This window comes from Aethalodelphis obliquidens, unplaced genomic scaffold (genome assembly GCF_003676395.1).
Source record: "Aethalodelphis obliquidens isolate GAN/ISIS:26980383/991018 unplaced genomic scaffold, ASM367639v1 scaffold11, whole genome shotgun sequence".
Classification (NCBI taxonomy): Eukaryota; Metazoa; Chordata; class Mammalia; order Artiodactyla; family Delphinidae; genus Aethalodelphis; species Aethalodelphis obliquidens.
In genome coordinates this window covers 15923476-15947501 of record NW_020837955.1, presented here as the reverse complement: position 1 = coordinate 15947501, position 24026 = coordinate 15923476, and the positions used below count along the sequence as shown (strand labels likewise).

The following is a 24026-nucleotide window of genomic DNA, read 5'->3' as shown; positions in this document are numbered from 1 at the left end:
GGGCAGGCGGAGCTGACTGGCTGACAGCCAGCTTTGTGCAGCCGAGAAACAATGAGCCACAGCCCCAAGTGGTGTTTTATGGGTTTTCATCTCATCTTGCCACCAAGTGAGGCCTGAGAGATAGTAATTATCCCTACACAAATATCAGGACATGATTACCCAGCTGGATTTACTGCCCTCTCTCCAGCCAAGCCAAGATTGGATTAGGACACAATTAATTGATGGGCTGATCAACCTTTAATGTGGGGCAAGGTCAGGAGGGGAACAGCAGCAAGGGATGGCTGTGGAAGGAGTGAGTGCCCAGGAAGATGCTGGAGGGACGCAGAAATGGGGAGAACCGTGGAAGGAGGTGTTTAACGTGGGCTCAGCAGGCACTGTGCCAGAGGAAGGGGACAGACTCTTCTACTCACTGAGCGCGGAGCACCGGGGCTGGGACCCGACCGTCAGGTGTCTCGAAGCAGCTGCCCTCCCACGCTCTTAGAGCATTTCATCGGGAATCCTCGAGCAGCGGTGCTCAGCCCAGGCTGCACACTAGGATCTCCTGAGGAGCTTTAACGTGCCCAGTTCCCAAGGAGCATCCCAGTCCAGTCCAATCTGAACCTCTGGGGGTGGGACCCAGTTATCAGATTGGAAAGCTTTCCAGGTGATTCCCTCGTGCAGTCGAGGTTGACAGCAATACCCCAGAGTCATGTTGGTTCCGTGCTCAGCCTCACCATCACCCCATTTACTCACTAATGTATTCACTCATTGAGTAAGTATTTACTGAGCACCTACCGTATGCCAGGCACTGTTCTAGGCACTGATGATGCCCCAGTGAATGTAACAGACAAAAATCCTGCCCTGTCTCTCCAGTGCAGTCTTATATTTCTCTAGGAATCTGACTCCACTCTCCTAGCCACTAAGTTCCTCAAGGGCAAAGTCCATGTATTGGTTATTTTGTGCCTCCCTCTGGCCCAGCCAGAACTTGAACATCCTAAGAGTACAATTAAAACTTGATAAATAAATCCAGGAAGAACAGACAAGGCACAAGCATTTGGCCTGAGAGAAGGTTTAACAACAGAGGGAAGACAAGAAGAGGCAGGCAAATGGAGCCCCCAGGAAGGTTCCTCTGGGAGAGGCTGGCGCTCGGCCCCCAGAGCTGGGGTAAGGGTGACACTGCCCCCCAGCCTCAGCCCCAGGCGTGCACCTCCCAGTGACCGTCTGTGGGTTTGAGCGATGTCTGTGGGTTTGAGTTAATCTTTCAGTTGAGTGATTCGATTGATTCATCGACAGTGGGTGGGGTGTGGAGCCATTTGTGTCAGGTCAGCACTTCCCTGGGTCCAGCTGGCATGACGCTCAGCCATTGCCACCCTGCCCACAATGAGGAACTGGCGATCCTCTCCAGGAGCCCCAGCCAGCCCACACCTGCCCATGGCTTATGACTGGGGGCTGCTTTAGCCTGTGCCCAAGCGTTGGAGAGACCTCTGGAAGGACGGACCCACCCTGTCCCTCAGCCAGCTTTTAGGATGTCAGCACTGGGGTCCTGCGTCCTGGCAGTGTCCCGTGGGAGTCAGTCTGTACAAACCTGGGACGTGCCCCTCACCTACTGGGTGACCTTGGGCAAGATGCTTGACCTCTCTCGGTCTCAACCCCTTCACCTGTAGTACAGGAAAATCGTATCAACTTCATAAGTTCAACTCCCTCCTGTAGCCCCACAGACTGTATCCAAAGTCTTTACCGTCACCCACCACACCCCTCCGGCTGTGAGCCAGTCGCCCTTCTGGCTCCGTTTCGTCCACTCTTCCTCTTGCTCGCCGCTTTCCTACCCGAGGCCTTTGACTTGCTGTTCCCTCCGCCTAAAATGCTTTTCCCACCGTTGTTCTCAAGGCTCACTCCTTCCCTTCATTCAGGCCCTTTCTCAGATGAGGTCTTCCCTGAAAGCCTTAAGACTGTACCCTATCACTCCCTATGCCCTTAACTGGCTTTATTTCTCTTCAGAGCACTTACTGCTGTCTGAAAATATGTTATATATTTGTTTGTTGTTCATCTCTTCTACTCTTCTGCTAAACACCATGGGGACAGAAACTTTGTCTTGTTTTCTGTTGTATCTCTAGGACCAAAGAAATACTTATGTCACTTAGTAAACATTTTTTTAATTTTTATTTATTTATTTATTTTGGCTGTGTTGGGTCTTCGTTGCTGCGCACGGGCTTTATCTAGTTGCAGCGAGCAGGGGCTTCGTTACGGTGCATGGGCTTCTCATTGCGGTGGCTTCTCTTATTGCGGAGCATAGGCTCTAGGCGCGCGGGCTTCAGTAGTTGTGGCACGCGGGCTCAGTAGTTGTGGCTCGCGGGCTCAGTAGTTGTGGCTCACAGGCTTAGTTGCTACGCGACATGTGGGATCTTCCCCGACCAGGGCTTGAACCCGTGTCCCCTGCATTGGCAGGCGGAGTCTTAACCACTGCACCACCAGGGAAGCCCATAAACATTTAATATATATATTTGAATGAACAGCTGAGATAATGAACGAAAAGTACTTATTATGGTGTCTAGGACCTAATCCATGCTCTCTAAGCAATGGCTGTCATAATTCTGTGGCTTGAAGAAAGGCAGAGACTTTAGAAACGTCCTGGATGGAGGGGCCACAGGCCTCCCTCCTGGCCGCTTGAAGAGAGAGACTCTTGGAGTAGAAAGAGAAAAGGACCATCATGTAAATAAGACACCACACAGATGAGGGTATCGGGTAGGCACAGCTCAAGGGTTAAGAACCGGAAAGTAGTAAGAGGGAGGGAACAGAGGAAGACTGACCACAATCCCGAGAGGCCTGGAGCAGGAAAGCAGCGTACAGCTTAACTGACCTGGAAGAGTACTAGCCAGTGTGTTTCAGGCAACACTACTCTGTAAAAAACCAGGTAGGGGTGTGTGCAGGACAAAGGCGGACAAGAGGCCCGCTCCAACACCCCCTCCACATCCAGGAACCCAGGACCTCCTGCAGCTCCTGCCCAGAGCCCATCCCTCAGAGTTCCTGCGCTGGCTACTCCAGCTGCTGCTCCGCGTGGCCCTGAGCTCTCCTGCCCGCGTGACCTGGCCTGGGGTAGTAGGAGTGTGGTGCTGAATGGGTCACTGTGGACTGTGAGCCCCACACCCTACCTTATTTATTAACTCATTCAGTTCAGCAGGATGGTCACTGACCCTCCGCCATCTTCAATCTACACATACCTCCCTCCCTTTCTACACAAATAGTAGCACGCTCTGTTCACAGTACTGCCCCTTACTTTTTTGTTTAACAATCAGCTTTGGACGGTATTTCACAGCAGCACACAGAGAGCTTTCGCATTCTTTTTATGGCTGTATAGTACTCCGTTGTATAGATTTGCCATTTGTTGAATTGGCCTCTGTTGACGAATAGTTAGATTGCTTGCAAACAGTGCCACCGAATGAATAAGCTTGTACAACATGCCATTCTCCACAATTCCAGCTGTATCTGTAAGGTAAGTTCATAGAAATGGAATTGCTGCATCAAAGGAATATACAGGGGTAGTTTTGCTAGGCATGGCATGTCCTTCAAAGGGACAGTCCTAATTACACCCCTATCAGCCCTGATACCAGTGAGCCTTTCCCACCCCAATAGTCTCACCAATACATGTCATCATTTTTTAAAATATTTGCTAATCTGATAGGAAAAAAATTGGGATCTAAGTGTAGTTTTAATTTTTCTTAAAATGAGTGAGACTGAACATTTTTTTTATATTTGAGTCTCTTTTTTCTATTGATTATCAGCCTTCTTCGTACTGATTTGTAACACCTCTTTATAAATTAGGGAAACCAGCCCTCTGTCTGTCATACAAGTTGCATATAGTTTCCTCTTGTTTGTCATTTTTCTTTTGTCTTCGCTCATGGTGGGTTTTGCAGTGCAGAACATTTTTCCTTTTATGAACTTGGATTTATGACTCTTTTCTCGGATGGCTTCTGAGCTCCATATTATACTTAGGCCTTCAGCAGGGCTTTTGTAACCTCTCAGAGAGGAGGCTTCAGTCACTGTGCCAGAGAGAAGAACGGAAATCGGGGGCGCCTTGCACTTCCAGGCTCTTCTGCCCCCCCCCCAGCAAATGAGTCTGCCTTGAGAGGGCGCCCACTGTCCACAGCTCTTCACTCAGGCCCAGTCCTGCTGCGCCCAGATGCTCTACACCTCGCTTCTCAAAGCAGCTTTCGCAGCCCAGCACTGGCAACAGCTGGAAGCTCATAAATTTGCCGAATCTCAGGCCCCACCCCAGACTGACTAGACCAGAATCTGCATTTTACCAGGATGGCCAGGACTTCCTGTGCCTGGTAAAGCCTGACATGCACTAACCCTGAGGCTCCGCCCTCTTTTCCTAGGATCCTCTAAGCCCTAAAATGGATCCTAGGGTCCCTGATCTCCAGCCATGTTTCCCTTGGACACAAGGCCCAGATTTTCGGCTCCCCCAGCATGATCCCATTTGGGGAGACGAGCGCATGAACTGCTCAGCCTCCCCGCCCCCATCCCCACTGTGCCTCATTCCCACATGGCCCCAGAAGAAGCAAGGATGGGATGAGGCTGTCCAAGCAGCATCATGAAGAGCACGGAGCCCTGAAATCCATGTCCTCGGTCCTAACAGAAAATGCGGTTCCTCGGGAGCCAGGACTGCCCTCCACCAGCCCCCGCCCAGCTATTTATTTACTTATTTTTAGTGTCTGCTGTGCAGCAAAGTGAATCAGTTATACATATACATACATCCCCTCTTTTTTAGACTGCCTTCCCATTTAGGTCACCACAGAGCATTGAGTAGAGTTCCCTCTGCTATATAGTGTGTTCTCATTAGTTATCTATTTCATATATAGTAGTGTATATATGTCAATCCCAATCTCCCAATTCATCCCCCACACCCTCTTCCCCCTTTGGTAACCATAAGTTTGTTTTCTACATCTGTGTCTCTATTTCTGCTTTGCAAATAAGTTCATCTGTGCCATTTTCCAGATTCCACATATAAGCGATATTATATGATATTTGTCTCTTTCTGACTTACTTCACTCTGTATGACAATCTCTAGGTCCATCCATGTCTCTGCAAATGGCATTATTTCATTGCTTTTTATGGCTGAGTAATATTCCATTGTATATATGTACCACATCTTCTTTATCCATTCCTCTGTCTATGGACATTTAGGTTGCTTCCATGTCCTGGCTTTTGTAAATAGAGCTGCAGTGAACATCAGAGTGCATGCATCCTTTCGAATTATGGTTTTGTCTGGATATATGCCCAGGAGTGGGATTGCTAGGTCATATGGTAGCTCTATTTTTAGTTTTTTAAGGAATCTCCTTACTGTTCTCCATAACCTGCCCAGCTCTTTAATATGTGGTGGGGGGCTTTGCAGTCAGACCCTAGTTGGAGGCTCGGCATTGCCACTTAACAACAGCTGTGCATTAGGTAAACGGTTCAATCCTCTGAGCCCAATTTCTCTCTGTAAAACAAAGAATCTATCTTCCTGATGCGACTGTGGAGAGGACCAACTGAGCTAATGTGGGTCATGCACTCGGCAGAGGTTCATCGGATTTCTCTCTTCTCCCTGGGATGGAAGAAGAAAGATTGAGAAGGAAGAAAGACTGGTCTTTCCCTTCCGCCCCAGCTCCAGCCTCACTGCTCTGCAACCTGCCATCCCTCGTGGCCAGCAAGCCCTTGGGCATGCCTTCTCGGCGACCTTATGATCCCCTCAAAGGCCAAGCTCCTGCTTCCACCCTCGGCTGGCCCAATGTCCCTGCTTCCATCACTAACCCCGCACTGTGGACGGGCTCTGATCCGCCACGCCCTCCCGCCCCTCCTTCTCCAGCCTCCGGCACCCAGAGCTGCTTCCCCACTTTCCCTGTAGCGTCACCCGGGATCGTGCCTGAGCTACTCCAGAAGCGGCCTCCCCACTTCATTTTCCCCACTGTTAGCCCACACCTCACTCCACTGCCAGGTGAATCTTCCAGAAACACTGTCTTCCCCAGATCAGAAACCACCCGTGGCTCCTTCACCCTCAGTGCTGGATTAGTGGCTATCTCCTGGCCTGCCATGCTGTTCCTCCTGCACCTGCACAAACCCTCCCCTCTAGGCAAACTCAGTGTCCCCTCTGTGCCTTTGCCGATGCTTCCCCGCCTGGCCTTAGCACCGCCCCTCCTCTCTGCCTAACGGGCAGTGGAGTGAGTGCTCAGAAGCACAGGCTTTGGAGTCAGAAAGACCTGGGTTTGACTCTGTCTCCACCACCCACTGGCTCTTGGGCAACTGACTTAACCTCTCTGCCCCTCAATTTCTCCATCTGTAAAATGGGGCTACACCACCTTTCAAGGTGCCTGAGGGGTTTAGGCAAGATGATGATTGTAAAAAAACAAGAAGAAGTGCTTCACGCAGAGCCTGGTTATCCTAAGTGCTCTGCACGCTGGAGCCGTGCTGTTGTTACTCTGATGCTTTGGTTCAGGTGCCTCCTCTGTCACGAAGCCCTCCCTGATCACTGTGGCCTGATTTCACAGCATCTCCGTGATGTACTGTCCTGTTGTCTCTGCGGGGCTCTGCTAGTTGGGGGATCATAGGCAAGTCCCCTTGCCTCTTGTGCCTCAGGTCCTTCATCTGTAAATTGGTCCTGAAAATAGTACCTACCTTGTGGGCTTGTGGCGAGGGTTAGTGAGTGAATGTGTGTGAAGCGCCTGGCACGTAGAAAGCTCCGTAGGAATGTGAAGTAGTATTAGTTTTACCGCAGTCCCATGGCATCGCCTCTGCCCATCCCTCCTGTCATCAAATGAACTGTTAGTGCCCTGAGTGAGGGACTGAGACTCCTACTTCCATGAGGCCTCCCCCAGCACCCAGCAGGGAGTGGTGGGCCCCTGAGCCTCCTCCACTTGGCCTTCTCAACTGGCCATCTGGCGACAACTGCTGGTTCCACTGAGCTCTGAGACCTTCAATGCTCCCTTAATGCCAACATGCCGAAGTCTGGGTGGGAATGGAAGTCCTCAGATGTGCCTCTCAGAGGGGCCGTGACCTCCAGAGCCCCCTACCCTGCCCTTGAATGCCCTGTTTCTCCCAGGCCTCCGGGCTGTAGGAGTCACCCCCAGGGACTTGGGAGAGCCCCTCTCTCCTACAACTAACAGCCTCTCTTCTTCCCGAGCTGCTGCCCCCGACTCAGTGAGGGGCCCCAGGGCAGAGTGCAGCTACAAGGAGCCAGAAGGTGGGATTACACGCTGACATGGGCCAGGGGCCAGTGCTGGGTGTTTATTGCCAGTGCCATCGACCCACACAGCTCACTGTTTATCTGTCTTCCTGACACACCTAATTACCCAGGTTGCAGCTGCCAGAGCGTTTGCTCTTCCTAAATCACAGGCTCCCATCCCTCCTGTCGCCCAGGCCTCCAGGCCTCTGCCTGCAGAAGGGCTGCCATTGATTTTGCCGTTCCCGTTTATGATCTACAAGGCTGTGCATCACTGCTGCACATTCTACCTTAGTTTATTCTTCTGGGCGTCCCTGGTCAGCTCAGAAGTCAGGAGGCTGGAAGGGGGGAAGAGGCTAACAGTACGTGGCGCCCTAACCCCTCCGGCCACAAAGCCCAGAACGTGGCCCGAAGTCGACACCCCCGTGCAGCAGTTTGCTAAGAACAAGGCTAGTTCTGCCGGATGCTGACAGGTGAGCTGCAAAAAGGGGTTCCATGGCCGAGTGTGTTTGGGAAAGGCTGGCTCAGGTCAAATTAAGCCCGTGATTTATTGCAGGACTTTTCAAAGTTTCGATAGACTGATGTCCACTGAGAATCTCCAAGGGTGGATGGAAGGTGCAGTCTTTCCTGAACACAGACGATCACGAAATCTTTTCTCCAGGCAGCTGGCAGAGACCAGGGTTCCACAAAGCACACTTTAGGAAATGCTGGGAAATGTGGGCAGGGGGAATTGGGGGTGATGAGGCAAAGAGAGGGGTAGAGAGTCACCCTGGGCTCGTTTTTTCCTCTTGTCTAGCTGAGGCAGGAACTCGGCGGCTTGAGAAATTTCTCCCGCTGAATGCAGAGGTGCCCATCAGAGCTCTGCAGAGCCCCAGCTGCCCGCAGCTGCTGTCTCACCTAGGCTAAGCTTTGGTAGAGTTTAACCTCAGGATTTCAGGTGGGACTAGACGAGCTGGAGGTACTGTCTGAAGAGGCCCTGGTTTGACAGAGAAGGGCAAGGGTTGCTCGCTGTTGTGAAAGCTGGGCACCCGGAAGCCTGCAGTGCCGTCCTCGGAGGCCCCCCAGGCATCAGAAGGCGATGACAAGGCTGCCACTGCCTCGGGAACAGGCATGAGGATGGCAGTCTCAGTCCACAGTCCCTTTTCCGCAGTCCTGAAATCCAGAACGCTCTGAAAACCTCAAGTGCTTTTTTTAAGTTCGTGGGAAAGTGAATTGAGAGCAAAACCTGTCCTGAGCTGACGTGAGCTATTTATGGGCTATATTTATCCCACCTAGTGTGACTGTTTGTATATTTCACTGCAGAAATATTAATGTGTTTAATTACAGGGTGCTGCCCCAGTCCCTGATGGGGGTGTTATGTAATAAACGGTGTATGCACTGTGTTACCTTTCTGACACGTGAAAGGAAAAAAATCTCAATCTCTAGACACATCTGGTCCCCGGGGATTGCGACGAGGGCCCGGGAGCCCGGGGTGGCACAGAGCGGCCAGAGGACAGTCCCCGCGTGCTGACCCGGGGCCCCAGAGTTTTCCCCTGCAGTTCCCACAGCGATGCTGGGAGGGAGGAGGCACAGCCGTTACCCCCAACTCCCAGATGAGGAAACCGAGGCTGCGGAGAGGATAAGGAACCGGCCAAAGCCCCGAGCAAACAGGAGTCAGAGCTGGACACAGGCTCAGGCCCTCTGAGCCGGCACCTGCGCTTCTGTCCAGATCAGGCTGCTCAGCGGCCCCCGTGGGCCACCCTCCCAAGCCAGGCAGCTCTGTGCAGACCCCAGCTGCGGCTCCTCAGCCCAAGCCCCGCCCCATAGACGCCGGCAGGGCCTCTGGATCTGCCTTCCGCTCTGCTGGGAAAGGGCCTTCCCCTCCTCCTCTGCGCCGCCGGGAGGGCCAGGCAGAGTGGCACAGCTCTGCCCCCGTGCCAGCTCCCTGGAATCTGGGGAGCATCCCGAAGGCCAGCTCCAGGCCCCACAGACGATACGCCAGCCCCTGTGTGTCCCCGGGGTCTTAGGAGGTGCCTGTGTGAGGCCACTCGGAGAGCACACCCTTGGTCCTCTCCCAAGTGGAACCACCTGAGGAGCCTCCTGTGCACAGCCCTCACCCGCACACACTCACACTCATCCACTCACTCTCACACTCATTCTTACACTCGATCTCACACTCACACTCATTTTTACTCACATTCTCTCTCACCCACCCACTCACTCCTGTGCATTCCCACACACTCACTTTCACACACTTATCCTCACACTCACTCTTACACTCACTCTCCCCACACTCACTCTCACCGCACCCCTGCAGTGCAGAGCTGAGGTCCTGGAAGCACCTCACAGGGTCCCCCTGTCTATGAACGGGAATAATCGACCTCCAACCCCTTGGGGGATGGGCGGCGCCGTGCTAACTCTTTCAGGGGCATCACCTCATTTACCCCTTGAATTAAGCTGGAATGCAGCTGTTATTGTCCCCATTTCCAGTAAGGACACTGAGGCTCAGACTTGCCCGAAGTCAACACCTAGAGCCCAGAAGTAGAACCTCGGTAGAACCCAGCCTGAGACTCAGTCCCGTTTACTCTAAACCCCGAGTTCCTGACCGTCACCTGCTCCCCTCAGGCTGCACCCATTGCCTCTCCACAAACCCTCACCCCGTCGGAGTGCCGACCCCACTGCCATCCAGTTTTCCTGGAGTGTTGGTGACACACCTGTCAGAGCTCAACTTCCAGCCCCTTCCTCGATTTTGACTTAGAGGCCCACCCGCCAGCCCGGACCATTTCTTCTGAGACCCAAATCAGGTCCTGTGGTTCAGCAGAGAATGTGGGCGGCAGCTCCTGGAGAAAGAGACGTCCTTGGTTGAGTTTGGGCGTGAAATACTGGCAATCCCAGGGTCGTGCTCGTGGTGCGGCAGGAGCGCAGTGCAGACCGCGAGATCCCGGGTCAGCTCCAGGCCCCAAAACCCCGTGTTGAGGGTCAGCTCAGCGCCCAGGAGTGGGCACACGGCCTCCCAAGTTCCTGAGGGCTGGGCCGACCATTTTCATAAGCCTCAGAGTCTCTTCTCTCAACTGAGAATCCCTGCGTGTCCCCAGGAGAGGGGTCGCAGCTGCCTAAGCGCTCACCGTGCCGCAGGCGACCCGTTCACCTGTGGCCCCAGCCCCTGCGGTAGGTGCCGCACCGGCCACCAGCCCTCCCTTCCCTCCTCTCTCCAGGGGTGGCCACGTACACGGACAAGTTGTTCAAGTTCCGCAATAACCGCTGGGAAGACGTCCTGAGTGACGAGGTCAACGTGGCCCGCGGCGTGGCCAGCCTCTTTGCCGGGCGCTCTGTGGCCTGCGTGGACAGGAGGGTGAGTCCAGGGGTACATGGGGGCCTGGGGAGAAGGGGGGCACACAGCAATGTGTCGGCCAGGAGGGGAGACCCAGGCAGACGTCCCCGGACAGAGCATGGCTCCCGAGGGCAGAGCCCAAGGCCGCTCCCGCAGGGCCTTACGCGTAGTAGGTGCTAACATACTTTCACATCCTTTCTCCCCCGAGGCCTTTCCAGCAACCAGGGGCTGTCATCGTTGTGTCCACTGGGCAGAGGAGGGCACTGAGCCCCAGCTTGGAGCAGGGACCTGTCTGAGGACCCAAAACAGATTGGTGGTGTGGCTCGGACATGAATCAGACTCTCTCAGCTCTGAACCTTGTGCTCATTCATTCGTTTATTCAACTCTTATTTACGAAGTGCCTACTATGTGCCAGGCATTGCACCATCAGGCCTTCTCCCCCATAAGTACTTATGGAACAAGTGAAGGCACAAGCAAAGTGGCTCGTGGGTGGGTGAGTGGAGGGTTGCCTGAATTACAAGTACTTTAGTTAACCCATAGCTCCATCAATCCTTTCCCGCCCGGCTAGTCCGCCCGGCTAGTCCACCCGGCACACAGGTGCTCAACTCGGAGTGTGGGGTAGAAAGGCCAAGTGGCGAGGGCAGGAGCAGCTGCAGCCATCTGCCCTGTGGGGCGCCCACCCCCCACCCCGGGCGTGCATCCCGGCCAACCAGCCAGAGCCAGAGCGTGGAGTGGAGGTGATTTATCCCGCCTGTCACCTGCTTCCCTGCCGCCCCCTCCCTGGCTTTACAAAACAGTCCTCACTAAGTCAGGGACCCAGCTGCTGCCCAGCTTCCATGGGAGCATCTCTGGCCCCCGTTCTGGGGACAGGCACAAGGGGGCCAACTCTTTCGGGACTGAGATGGGGACTGATATGGCACTGAGGGGACTGGGCATTCAGCGTGATCTTCACAGCGGGGGCCTCCAGGCCTTGGGAGAAGGCAGGTGCCAGGTATAAATACTTATTTCTTATCAAGCTGGTGCCGGGAAGAGCACCAGGCCGGGCTGTGAAGCCACACTTGGCCCTGCCTGGTGGGAGGAAACCGGGAGGCAGCTCAGCGAGCCGTTCCGGGGACTGGGGGTTCTGGGGGGCTCCAGGCCTGGCCGCGCTGCTGCCAGGCCTCTTCCCGTGTCTCCTCCTGGCTTCCTGTCTCACCCCTTCAGGACCAGGACTGCCACACTCGGCTAAGGCAGGAATCTTCTCAGCACTGGTGGGAGGGCCTGAAGGTTAATCACAAAGAGACTCGCTGTGTCCTAACAAGGTCATCTGAACACCAACGCACTTAACCACAGGAGGGGGGCGCCACGTGAAGTGCAAAAAGAGAAGCACAGGAGGCGGGCACTTAGTGGCTTGCTCACTCCCTACTCAGGCCCAGCCTCAGGGAACTAGAAAACGCCCACACAGCTGGTCTGCCGCCAGGAGAGGGGCTACTTGCTGCATCCAGCCACCACCTTGGCAACCCCTGAGGCCTGAGAACTGTGGAGAGGTCAATGCCGGTGTGGAAGTTGAGAGACAGGGATGCAGTGTGGTATGGGAAAATACAAGAGCAATCATAACGTTAAGAATATAATATTAACATAACAAAGACAATAATAATATTATAATAGCTAACGCTTGTTAAACTGGCCACATGCCAAGCTCTGTGCTAAGTGGTTTCCACGTACCATCTCATTGAATCCTCAAAGTAAGCCTATGAGGTACATGTTATCGTTATCCCCATTTTACAGGTAGGGAAACTAAGGCTTCTAGCAGTAAGCTACTTGACCTTGGTCACCACAGTAAGCGGCAGGCAAAGGCAGGAACTGAGCCCTGCCTGGCTGAAAATAATCAGATGCCTTCACCTCCCTGCTGCCCTGCCTCCGGGTAAACCCGTGTCAGACACACATTCCTAACCCCAGGTTCTATTACAACGTTTGACCTACTCCTTCCTCAGTCCCACAACCCCTACCTGGGGCCTGTTAGCATACCTGCTCCAGACTAGCAGCATCAGCATTGTTAGAAATGCTAATTCTCAGGTCCTACCCCACTCCACCCTCCAGACCTACCAGTCAGAACCCCTGGGGGTGGGGCCCCACAGCCTTGGTTTCAACTGGGCCCAAAGGTGACTCTGAATTATGCTAAAGCTTGACAGCTTCGCACCAGGTAATAGCCTCAACCCCTAGGTGTGCCGTTCTCTCCCGCTCCCCTCGCAGCCCTCATCCGTTCTCTGTCCCAAACCCGGAACACCTCTGCCCTTCATCTTCAGGTGCCTCATCACTCATCCACCTTTCTGGATCCAGCTCAAAGCCGATCTCTTACAAGAAGCGTTCCCTGATCGATAATGATTCTGCCTCATGTTTATATAGCATTTTTATCTTTTCAAAGACCTTTCACATGCGTTGTCTCACTTCATCTTCTCAGCAGCCCTGCCAGGAAGCAGGGGGGTTATGATTCCCACTTAACACGTGAGGAGATACGGCCAAAGTGGGTGAGGGACCTGCCCAAGGGCACAGAGCCAGTTGGGACAGAGCTGTGACTAGGATCCAGACTGACAGCCCCAGACCAGTGGTTCTCAAAGTGTGGTTCCTGAAACAGCAGCACCAGCTTCACCTGGGAACTTGTTAGAAATGCAGATTCTTGGGGCTTCCTGAATCAGAAACTCTGGGGATAGGACCCAGCATCCATGTTTTCATAAGCCCCCCAGGTGATTCTGAGGTTGGCTACAGGGTGAGACCCACTGCCCTTGACGCAAAGCTGCAGAAACACCTTCCTTCCCCTGGAACCAGCTCCCCCTCCCAGAATTACTGGGTCAAGTTCACATGTGAATTTCTTCAGTCTTCTATAACTGTAACACATCTATGTTTTTCTGTCAACCCAATACACTGAAGTAAGGAACTAGGTATAAATGAATTTTATAAATATCCTAATTTCTAGCAGAGTGCATTTCAGTTCATCTGGGCTTAATTGCCCATTTGTCGATGAGATTGCTAACAGCTGGTACGGTCAGGAAGCGTCACAGTGGTGGTGCACTTTCCCCTTTGGCCCCATTCATTCTCTCTTCATCCAGCCATTCCACACACATATACCAAGCTCCTGTGATGGGCAAGAACCTTTCAAAGTTCTCCCCTAATCACAAAACCATGTTGTAACGCAGTGCAACTCAAAGTTCATTTTTGTGTAGGGATCACTGGGGATCTTGTGGCAATGCAGGTTCTGATTCAGCAGGTCTGGGCTGGGGCCTGAGAGTCTGTATTTCTAACACGCTCCCAGGTGACACGGATGCTGCTGGTCCAGGGACCACTTTGAGTAAAAAGACTTGTAAAGCATCGGTTCCCAGATAGCAGGCTAGAGACTCAGGGAACCAAAAATGAAGGGGCCGAGAAGTCTTTACAGAACAGGTTGGCCACCTTCTCCAGCGTCCTCCCCCCACAGGCCCCGCCTTGCTTTGTACATTCTGACAGCATTGAACGAACTGTTTGTGGCTTCCCGACATTCATCACTCTCTGTCTCATCTCTGCCTGGAAGGTTCTTTCCCCTCCACTTCACCTGGCCAAGACTTCTCTTAGAAAGCCTTTTCTGAACTCCCCATGGCGAGGTGCCCTTCCTCTGGGTTAAGAGCCCCTCTTCTGTGCACCCAGGAAACCCTGTACACACTCAATCAGACATGTAATTGCTGATGCACCTGCTTCCGCCAGGAGACCCTGAACTCCTTCCTTGGCTTCACCCACCTGTTAGACCCAAGTGTCTCCTAATCAGTTTCCCCAAAGAAAATGGTCCCAAAGAAGGGATAAAGTGACCAGTTAGGTGAGAGGGGCTGTCATGGGACCATTGGACGGGAAATAGAGGAAAGCAAAGAGGGCTGAGAAGAGGTGGTGACAGAGCACACTTTGCTGCCTTAAATTCAGCTGTTTTTCCTGGGTTGTTTTGTGTTTATAGCTTCCTTCGTTGTTTTTTTTTTTTTTTTTTTTACTTTTAAAGTATAGTCGGTTTACAATGTTGTGCTAGTTTCAGGTGTACAGCAAAGTGATTCAATTATACATACATATATACCTATGTTTTTTAGATTCTTTTCTCTTATAGGTTATTACAAAATACTGAGTATAGTTCCCTGTGCTATACAGCAGGTCCTTGTCAGCTTCCTTTAAACTAGACTATAAGCAACCTAAGGACAAAGACTTGGTCTTAAGTACATTTATACCCCAGCACCTTGCACATCATTAGAGCTCAAGAAATATGTACTGTCTGATTAATTGGAGGGAAATGCTGCAAGGGATAAGAGGAAAGCTAGAAAACTGATTGAGAAATTGTGTGGATCTCTTGGGGGAAAGAAGGTATCCATTGAAGAAACACCATTATAATAACAGGCAGGAAAGAATCTTTCATCAGCTGTGTCTTGGACTAGAGAAGAGAATGCCTACAGCAAGGAGGAGCTGGTGCCCAGGGCTTCTCCTGGATGCAAAGGGGAAAATATACATACATATTTGAGACAGTGTTATAAAGGCAGGAGCAATATACTATTTCTTTCTGGTAACGTGGGAAAAACAAGGGGGTGGAAGTGGGAAGGAGGAGCCTGGCGTAGCTGAGCCTATCGAGCTACCCAAGTGGAGGAGTGAAGAAGTACAGGGTGGAGGTGGGGCAGGGAGATGGCTCACGAATTTGCTTGTCATCTTGGCTGGAGCGAGCTAGAATGGGAGAGCGAGACTGAGAATAATGGGAATTGGTAGATCAATCAATCAGCAAATATTTATTGAGCAGCTACCCCGGCTGGCAGCTGGAGAGAGCTCAGCTGGAGGAGAAGGCACATTAGAAAACTGTCTATAAAAAGGTGGTTGTGGAGGAGAGGGAGGGATGTTCTTCTGGAACAGGATGGAAGGAAAAGCGGGGCCGCTTTGCTGTAGGACTCTGGGGGTGTCGTGCGCTTCGTAGCCTCTATGAAAAGCACCTCTGGAGTTGTGTCGTGCAAGGTCACGCACGCCAGACCCCGGGAGCAGAGGCCGAACCTGTGAAAGAGCTATGGTCCTGCGAGAGGAGCGGGGGAGCTGCTCTCTGGGCCCCCCGCCCCCCGACCCCGCGCCGTGGTCCTGCTCAACTACCCTCCTTCCCTTCCTCCTCAGGGCTCCGGACGCTACTCCATCTACATCGCCAATTACGCCTACGGTAATGTGGGCCCTGACGCCCTCATTGAAATGGATCCGGAGGCCAGTGACCTCTCCCGGGGCATTCTGGCGCTCAGAGACGTCGCTGCTGAGGCTGGGGTCAGCAAATACACAGGTAGGCGGAGTGACATGGGGGGGCTGTGAGCTGGAGGGGCTGGGGGCTGGAACCCCGCAAGGCTGAGTCTAATACATCAGAGACCACCGGAGAGGGTGGGTTTGTGTCTCTGGGGAGGGAGGATGAAGGCTTTATTCCATCCCACCACCCATAGACGGCTTCTTCCCACGCGACCTCTCCAGATGATGAGACATCTGGCAGGGGTGGGCTTTTGGGGGGGGCAGTGGGTGACGTCAGACAGCCAAGAACATCACCACATCATCCTCTCCTTGGAACCTCTTGCCCCATTCCCTGCTGTAACCCGAATGATGGGTGAACAGGTTCTGTAGGAGAAAACTGACAAGTCACAGAGGCCGAGATTTAAAGCCTTCTTTATTGCCAAACAGCAGGTAAAATTATTTACCTGCACATAAGCGGCCAGGAAGTGAGCGCTAAATCCCTAACCTGCAGCTGGGTCCCGTCTCAGATAACTGAGCTCGAAGAATTGTGTTCTTGTTCCAAAACCTCTCCAGCACTTTTTTTGAAGTCACGCTCCCCGCACATCTTTCTGGATGGGGGACCTATTGTCAGAGTCTCTGACAGGGAGATTGTTCTAGGGAAGGCTGTTTTTCTAATTCCAGCACGGCTGCTGACTAAACTCTGATCATCTGCCAATAGACTGCTGATGGCAGAGCAATCCAGTTCCCGTCTGGGGCGCCAAAAATCAGGAAGCCAGAGGTGTACACGGCTTCTCACGTGAACTCTGGCCTCACTCACACCCAACCTGCACTTTGGGTGTAGAAATTCCCTCAGTGGTTGACCTTCCCGGTATATCCATCCCAATTTACACTACAGAATTCCAAGTGGCAGCTGGCCTGGATCCAAATTTGGGGGCTGGAAGGATCCTTGAAGGGTCATTTGGGCCATGCCCCTGCCGCCAGACACCCGGGTGGCGGCATCGTCTCAAAGCCCTACCCAGAAGGGTTGCCACAGCCTCTCGCGAGTTCACCATGCCTTTCGCCAGCCAGCTCTCCTCCTCAGTGAGCGGGAAAGATTGATGTTGACCTGTCTGACAAAGTTTGTGGGAACAAACGGCTAGACAATAAAACAGTTTGCACAGCTCAGCTCCATCAGAATGCGCGAGAGCTCTGCCTGGGAACGTGCAGCAGAGAGGCTGAATGTCAGTAATAAACCATGTTTGCCTGGGAAAAGGAATAAACATGCAGGAGCATCAGCCTCGACTTGTGCAGACAATTTTTCTGAACAGTTCTCAGTTCTATGCACTGGGCTGGTTTGGCAATTAAGTGCCTTGATCTGCAGGAGAAGGAGGGGAGACTGGGGAGATGAAGCACTTGAAAATGATGAGCTGGAAGGGAGGCAAGGTCTGGGAGCGAGGGTTATACACAGAATCAAAGAATTCAGAAGGCTGGGTGTGAGCATATAGGGGACACTGTTCACGCTGGTGGGGCTGGCAGAAGGGCTGGCAGGAACCAGGGACGGGGAAGGAGGGGACCAAGAGGAGACCGCTGAGGAGCACAGGGTGGGGATAGGGGCACCGGCCAACTGTGCCAGGCTGTGCTGGAAGGACGGGGCAGCTCAAGGAAGGAACAGCAGCTTCCGTGGAGCATGCAGGCAGGCCGGGGCAGCTGGCACGCCCAGAGGACATGTTAGAGCAGCGTTGCAGACTTCCAAAAGCCATTTGGCTGACAAGAACCTATTTGGCCCACCAAGTTACTATTCTGTCTGCCCGCCTTCCCAGCCCACCCTTTCCCTGCCCTCCAAACCCCGCAACGCTACCTTGCAGCCCCCGTCGTCACTCTGTTCACAACACATGGACATATGGCTGGAAAACTAGCCCAGAGCAACCTCCTGAGCCCCAGGAATGGACCCCAATGTAAGGGCCTGACTGCCGAGGCTCTGCCACGTGGCCAGTGCTCAGCTCCAGGCTGGTGCCTGGGGCCTGGGGAGTGGGGAGAGACGCAGGCAGTGAGGGAAGCAAGCCATGGCCAGATGTGCAGTCAGGTCCCCGGAGCCAAGGCACACAACACCCATCTGCCAGACAGACCCTGGAGAACCTCCTGTTTGCAAAAGAACAAATCCAGGTCCAGAGAGGAGAAGACACTTGCCCAAGGTCACACAGGAGGTTTGCAGAGAAACTAGCACTTAGAGCCCCGGCCCCTGATGCCTAAACTGCCACAACCAGCTGACCTTTCTGATGACCTCCAGCTTGAGAATCCTGCTCCAGCCTGCAAGACAGAAGGGGTTGGTGAAAGAGGAAGGGGCCCGACCACCGAAAACTCAGCCCCCGGGACTGGCCCTCTGGACTTTAATTGCGGCTCCCGGTTTTTTGTTTTTGATTTTGTTTTTTTGCCTGAAACAGCTGCCTGGCCTGGGCTGCTCAGGGTAGCAGTGGGTTGGCCTGGGCATACCTGTCTGCAGGCCGGGCAATGGCGAAGCCCGCACCGGGCTGTCCGGCTCCGCGGGAGGAGGAGGGGAGGCATGTCGTCCGGACTCGGGATTCTGCCTGCGGCCGCCGCTCTACTGGGTCTACAGTGCCATCTAGCGGCCAGCGCGCCCGCTCTCGGGGGACTCGAGGGCCCCTGGAGGGCGGCGCAGCCAGAGCTGCTGGTGCAGAGTTGAGCAGAGGGAAGGCCACTCCCCCATGGTTCCTGGTTCTCCAAGACCCCCGCTGCCTGCAGCCTCTTGGAGCCTGAACTGCCCTACATGGGAATCCTGAGAACTAGTTCTCCCCATGAGAGAGCCAGGCAGGAACTCAAGGTGGGGGAAGGTGGGGACCAAAAAGTTTGCACTGCCTCTCTGGCCCCGAATGATCTCAGGAACATCCCATAGGCTCTCTGAGGACCTTGAACTAGCCGTCGAGCAGAGCTGCTAAGTGGACAGGATCTGGAGCCAGAGTACTGGGTGCAGATCCTGCCTCCACCATGTCCTCCCTCCCAGGCAGCAGTGGGCAACTTATTAACCTCTCTGGGCCTCAGTTTTCTCACCTGAAAAATGGGGGGTATTAAAGGAGATAAACATAGAGCATGCCTGGCACAGGGCCTAGCACACAGGCAGTACCCACCAAGTGTAGCAGACATCAACACCCTCCTCTGAGGTTCTGAAGGAAGGATGCCAGGACCCTCTGCTGGGCATCTCCTGGGTGTAGGGAGCCCAGGGGGAAGCACAAAGCAAGCAGGGCTAACCCCTGCCCTGGAGGTATTCTGCATGTGTCTCCTGGCATGTCCTCCAGTCCTGGGCACAGGCGTGGGCATCTTCAGCCCTGTTCCCACTGGAATCCATCTCTCTTCCCTTCTTCACTCTGGACCCTGTCTCGCCCTGGCCTCTACTCCCTCCCCAGGAGCTCTGCAATTTGGCCTCACCCTTTTAGGGAGCATCTGTCCAGGTTGCAAGGTGGTGATTAAAGAAGACTTAGAAGAAATTTGGAAAGAAAATGAAGGTGGATTTATGATATTGGGTGAGGAGTTTTGCTGTTGGCTGGGAGCAGTGTAGAACAAAACAGAGGGCAGATCTGATTTACAGGAAGTAAATGGAGGAGACAGAGATGCCTACAGCCCAGCTGAGGCCTTCTGGAGGACCCCTACCAGCCGCTCCAGAGAGGTGACCCGGGGCGGCAGAGTGGGGGCCTCAGAGTCTCCCAGGTTCCCAGGCAGTGCTGGCCTTTCAGTGGGCGTGCAGCCAGACCTGTCAGCTGGGGACAGGCAGGGCTAGAGTGACAGGCTCCTCAGCCAGGGCCCGGGACCCCCAGGGAGTACAGCCACAGGCCCGCCAAAGCCCCAGGAAACACGGAGTGTCAGAAGCATAAGATGATTGACAGGGAGGGACATCATTTTTTATTCAAAACAAACACAGATGTTATAGAATACAAATGCAATCTTGGTACACATTTTCTTCAGCTAAAACAAGAGAGTTGTTTTTTTTTAACGTCAAGCCTATGGCTGGCCATTCTGGGCCTTACCAGGAGTACAGATCCCTCTTCTGCTGAGAGGGAACTTGACTAGAAATGTTTGAGAGCATGCTGTGGGGAGAGAGTGGCTCTGGGGTCACTCAGACGTGGTTTCAACTGTGATCCATTGCCTGCTGGCTGCAGTTATGCCTCCCTGAGCCTCGGTTTCCTCACCTAGAAAATGATGAGGTGAGGTGAATCGTGCATGATACCTAGTACACAGGACTGAACTGGAGCTATTCCTGCCCCTCCTTTTCCTGCCCTCCCTCGTGAGACAGCTACTTCCAGCCCCCTCCCTGCCTCGGGGGGTGGGCACACAGAGAGGAATGACTTCCCTCCTGTACCCACCAGGTGCCCAAGGTTTGAAAATCCCCACCAGTGGACAAATGATGGAGCCTGTCCTCCTGCCTCCCCATCTCCCTCAATGTCCTGCAGGGACAGACCAGAGGGATTAGGGGTGAGTGGGAATGTCCTTGTCTAATACCCTCCACACCAGTACACTCGGAACCCCACCCAGCATCTGGACCACTCTCAGAGGACCCGGGGGTAGCAACACCAGCCCTAACACAGTATGATTCTGTGTCAGAATTTCAGGAAGTTTAAGCTGTTATCCTGCCCTTCTCACACCTCCTTCTCCAACACACACACACACACACACACACACACACATACACTGTCCATTCCTCCACCCCTGCATGTTCCAGTGCTTTGCTATTCTTTTACGATATCTTAGATGTTCTTGGCAACCTGCAGGCCTTAGCATCCACTAGAATCATTAATCAGCAGAATAGTCCCACAGGGTCCAGGTTCCTTGTCTGACAGCCTCGCCGCGGAGCCCCCATGGTGCAGACCGTAGAGGGGCCCAGGAGGATGCACTGAAAAGTAGAGCTGGAAGGAGCCTTGCAGACCTTCTCACTCCCGCCTCCACTTCACGGAGGGAGACCAAGGCCTGGAGGGCACACTTCCCAAGTTCCTGCCTCCAGAGAAGGTGCAGAGGCCGGGCAGCCCCCGGAGGCTTTTGCTTAGCACCGCGAATCCCCTGCCTCTTCATCCCGGGCCCTCTGCTGTACAGCTGCCGCAGCATGCAAACGCCCCGCTCCCTGCAGCCTCTTTCCCTTCCCCACCTCCAAGCCCGAGGGCTGCCCTGATGCCGTCTAAGAGAGGGATTGGCTGCACCCAGATTGGACTTGGGTCTACATCTCCCAAGTGTAGGGGTTCAGAGGTTTAGGGGTGCAGTTCTTAAGGGTAAGCGGGGCTGCCCTGTGGGCTCAGGCCCACTGAGCGGATCAGAGCGGGTGTCAGAATGTGGCAGGAGGAAGAGGGGGCCATAGGGAAGCATTTTCCCTTGTCACCACCTCTTCCACCCCGCCTGGTGGACAGAGTGAGAAGCCTTCGGGAAGGGATGGGCAGGGAGCAGCATTCACACCCAGCAGCAGAACAAGAGGCCTTTGAAGCTTGAAAGTGCTGGAAAAATAAAGGGACATTATTCACCCAACAGGTGGGAAATAGTCCCACTAATGACTCTGTGGCACCTGACGCTTTCCAAGGTACCTTCCAAAAACCAGCTCACTTAATATTTATGACAACCTGGGAAGGGGCTATTATTATTATCAGTCTCGTGTTATAGGTGAGAAACCAGATGGCCGGAAAGGTTCAGTGACATGCCCAAGGTCACACAGCTCGAATATCCTGATCCCCAGTCTTTCCTACCAACCAGTGTGCCTCTCCAGCCCCAACTGGGGAACTGCTTGCCCCCAGGAGGATGTTCTTGCCTCAAGTATAAAAGAATTAATTGATGTAAAGTGGAGTTCAACTCCCTATTGGAACATCATTTTCCAGGGCTAAATAAAGATGTTCCTAACTGCCCCCAGTAGCCCCATAAGGTGTGTGCTAAACCTTAGGAGGCCAGGAGACAGGGTGGATGTAACAGAGAAGACAGGGAGACTTAAGGGGAAGAGCTAGGGGAGGAGGGGAACGTCCAGGTAGAAGATACTTGCAGAATAAGGGGCCTCTGTCATGGACCGGGCAGGGAGTGGGAGAGTCAGGCTACACTTAAGATGGATGGATTTTATTAGTTTGAAGAGAGCTAACATGATGGACCTGGAAGTAGGGTTTCCCCTGCGGCCCCAGCGAGGGGTGCAGGCACCTGGCTGTCCCTGCCTCAGACCCCCATTTGGCTCTCCATCCTGAGGCTGCTGGGGCTCGTGCCCAAGAGGCTGGCTCCCCGGCTGCCGACTCACCTGCTCCCCAACTGTGCAGCAAACTTGCCAAGAAAGAGGTGTGGGTAACATCTCTGTTATGGTCCAGTTGCCATGGCAATAAATTGTCACTAATTAGTAGTGTGGTTACCATGGCAATTTTCTAGTAATTACAGGTTACAAATGGTGCAAGGCTTCAACCCAACCCAATTAGTTAATTAGAAAGATTTAGAAATTTGTCCAAGAGGGAAATAACCTGCCTTGTAGAAAATGAAGGGAATGTGTCACAGCTTGGGAGCCAGAGGCAGAGAGGAAATTGGAGGATGCTGGAGCGGTGGAAGAAGGATGGAGTTGCATGGCAGCAAGTCCCGGAGCCCCACCTGGAATTGCTGGGGACCCAGACAAGACCGAGGGTTTCTCACCAAAGCCTGATCCTGGGCTGGAGTTTGGCAGAACCAGGGCAGGGACAGCTGCCAGCAGCCACTCAGCAGCACTCTTTGAATGGGCAGAAGAGGTGCCCAGGTTGTAGCCCAGCACCCTCCCTGATGGCTTAGGAAAAGAAAGGCATCTGAAAGCCTCCTGCCCTGCCCCACGCCTGGGCTCTCCTAATGAAGGCTCTCCCAGGAGTATTGTGGTTTCAGTGGCTCCATTTTCACGAGGCTTGAGCTCTCCTTGAGAGCTAATTAGATTACCTGGGAGAAATCCGGGGGCACAGGGCCCAGGATGTGTTAACGAGGAGCCCCACCAGGAGAACCATGACTGCGGCAATGCCATTTGCCCCACTCTGGCCCCAAAGCCGGCCCCTGGTGGGCAAGCTCCACCTGCACAGGTGAGAAAGGCCTCATGATTTCCTCCAGGGACAAATCTCAGAGGATGGGAGGAGCCTGGGGACCAAAAGAACCTCCATCCCAAATTAGCACAGTGGGAACCTCTGCCCTGTCCAGAAGCGGGCTGGGGAGGGCACCTGACTTCGTGTCACTCAGGTCTGCCTGAGTGCTCATTAACTTTTTAAAAAAATCACATGCTGGTGCTCTAATAACTGCTCTCATTGTACTGAACAGCCCTTCAGAGCAGCACTTTCCAAACTTTACTGCGCACGTAAACCCCCCAGGGGTCCTGTTTGGGTGGGTGGGGACCTGAGATTCTGCATTTCTAACAAGCGCACAGGTGTAGCGCTTAGTAGCAAGGTTGTAGGATTCACAAAGACCTTTACCATCATTTGATCCTCTTATTTTTCTCACCTCATTTGATCCTCTCAAAAACCCTGAAATAGAAAAGGCAGGTCACACTATCTGCATTTTTCAGATGAGAAAAACCTAGGCTAAACGGGTAACGTAAATTGCCCAAGATCACACAACTTGTAAAAAAGCCAAGGTGGGACTAGAATGCATGTCCTGCTTCTGGTCAGGCTGTTTCCTGCACCATACCTGGGGTAGGAGTGAGGCTGAGGGCAGGCTCTCAAGGCTCTGTTTGAAACTCACTGGTTGGGGGTGGTTTGTTCAAGACACCTTAAGATTAGACTTGGTGACATGTCCACATTGATCTTGGGCATTTCAAACCCTAACGGAGAGCTGGCTTGCTTGCTTTCTTAAAAAAAATATACACCTTATTGGATTTTTTCCTTTCAAACTACAGAAGCACTTCTTGTTACAATAAGCCAAACGATACAGACGTTCCCAAAAAAGGCCAACATACTGTCTCTCCTTCCCTCCCTAAGTCCTACCCCATCAGGGCAGCCAATGCGAACAGCTCGGAGTGTGGCCTTCCCCACTCTTCCCCAAACTCAGAAACAAGTTTGCACAAACACGTACATTCAGAAGTATCATTTGTTTTCCTTTTTCTGGAGAATAAAAATAAGATCACACAACACCATTACCTGGCGAATTGCTTTTTCATTTAACGATATGTCATGGGCGTTCCTCCAAGTCAATACACGGGGCTCTACACAGTCTCTTCAGTAGCTGCAGAAGAGTCCGTCATGCGGATGCACCGTAATCCATCTGCGTCGCTGTTGATGGACAGGCAGGTGCTCGCATTTGTTTCCTACATCAAGCAAAACAAAGTGAGCATCCCTGTACCTGTGGCTGGAACCTGTTTCTTTAGGTCCTTCG

General features: G+C 53.2%; 1 protein-coding gene across 4 annotated transcripts in view; it reads left to right on the top strand.

Moving 5' to 3' along the window:
- CRTAC1 (cartilage acidic protein 1) overlaps positions 1 to 24026 on the top strand; it is a 134018-nt gene that overhangs the window by 83806 nt on the left and 26186 nt on the right. For all 4 annotated transcript variants that reach the window (XM_027112233.1, XM_027112231.1, XM_027112232.1 and 1 more), the window contains exons 4-5: positions 10369 to 10505; positions 15618 to 15774. In XM_027112233.1, the coding sequence (XP_026968034.1) occupies positions 10369 to 10505; positions 15618 to 15774 (294 nt within the window). The remainder of the gene's footprint in view (positions 1 to 10368; positions 10506 to 15617; positions 15775 to 24026) is intronic.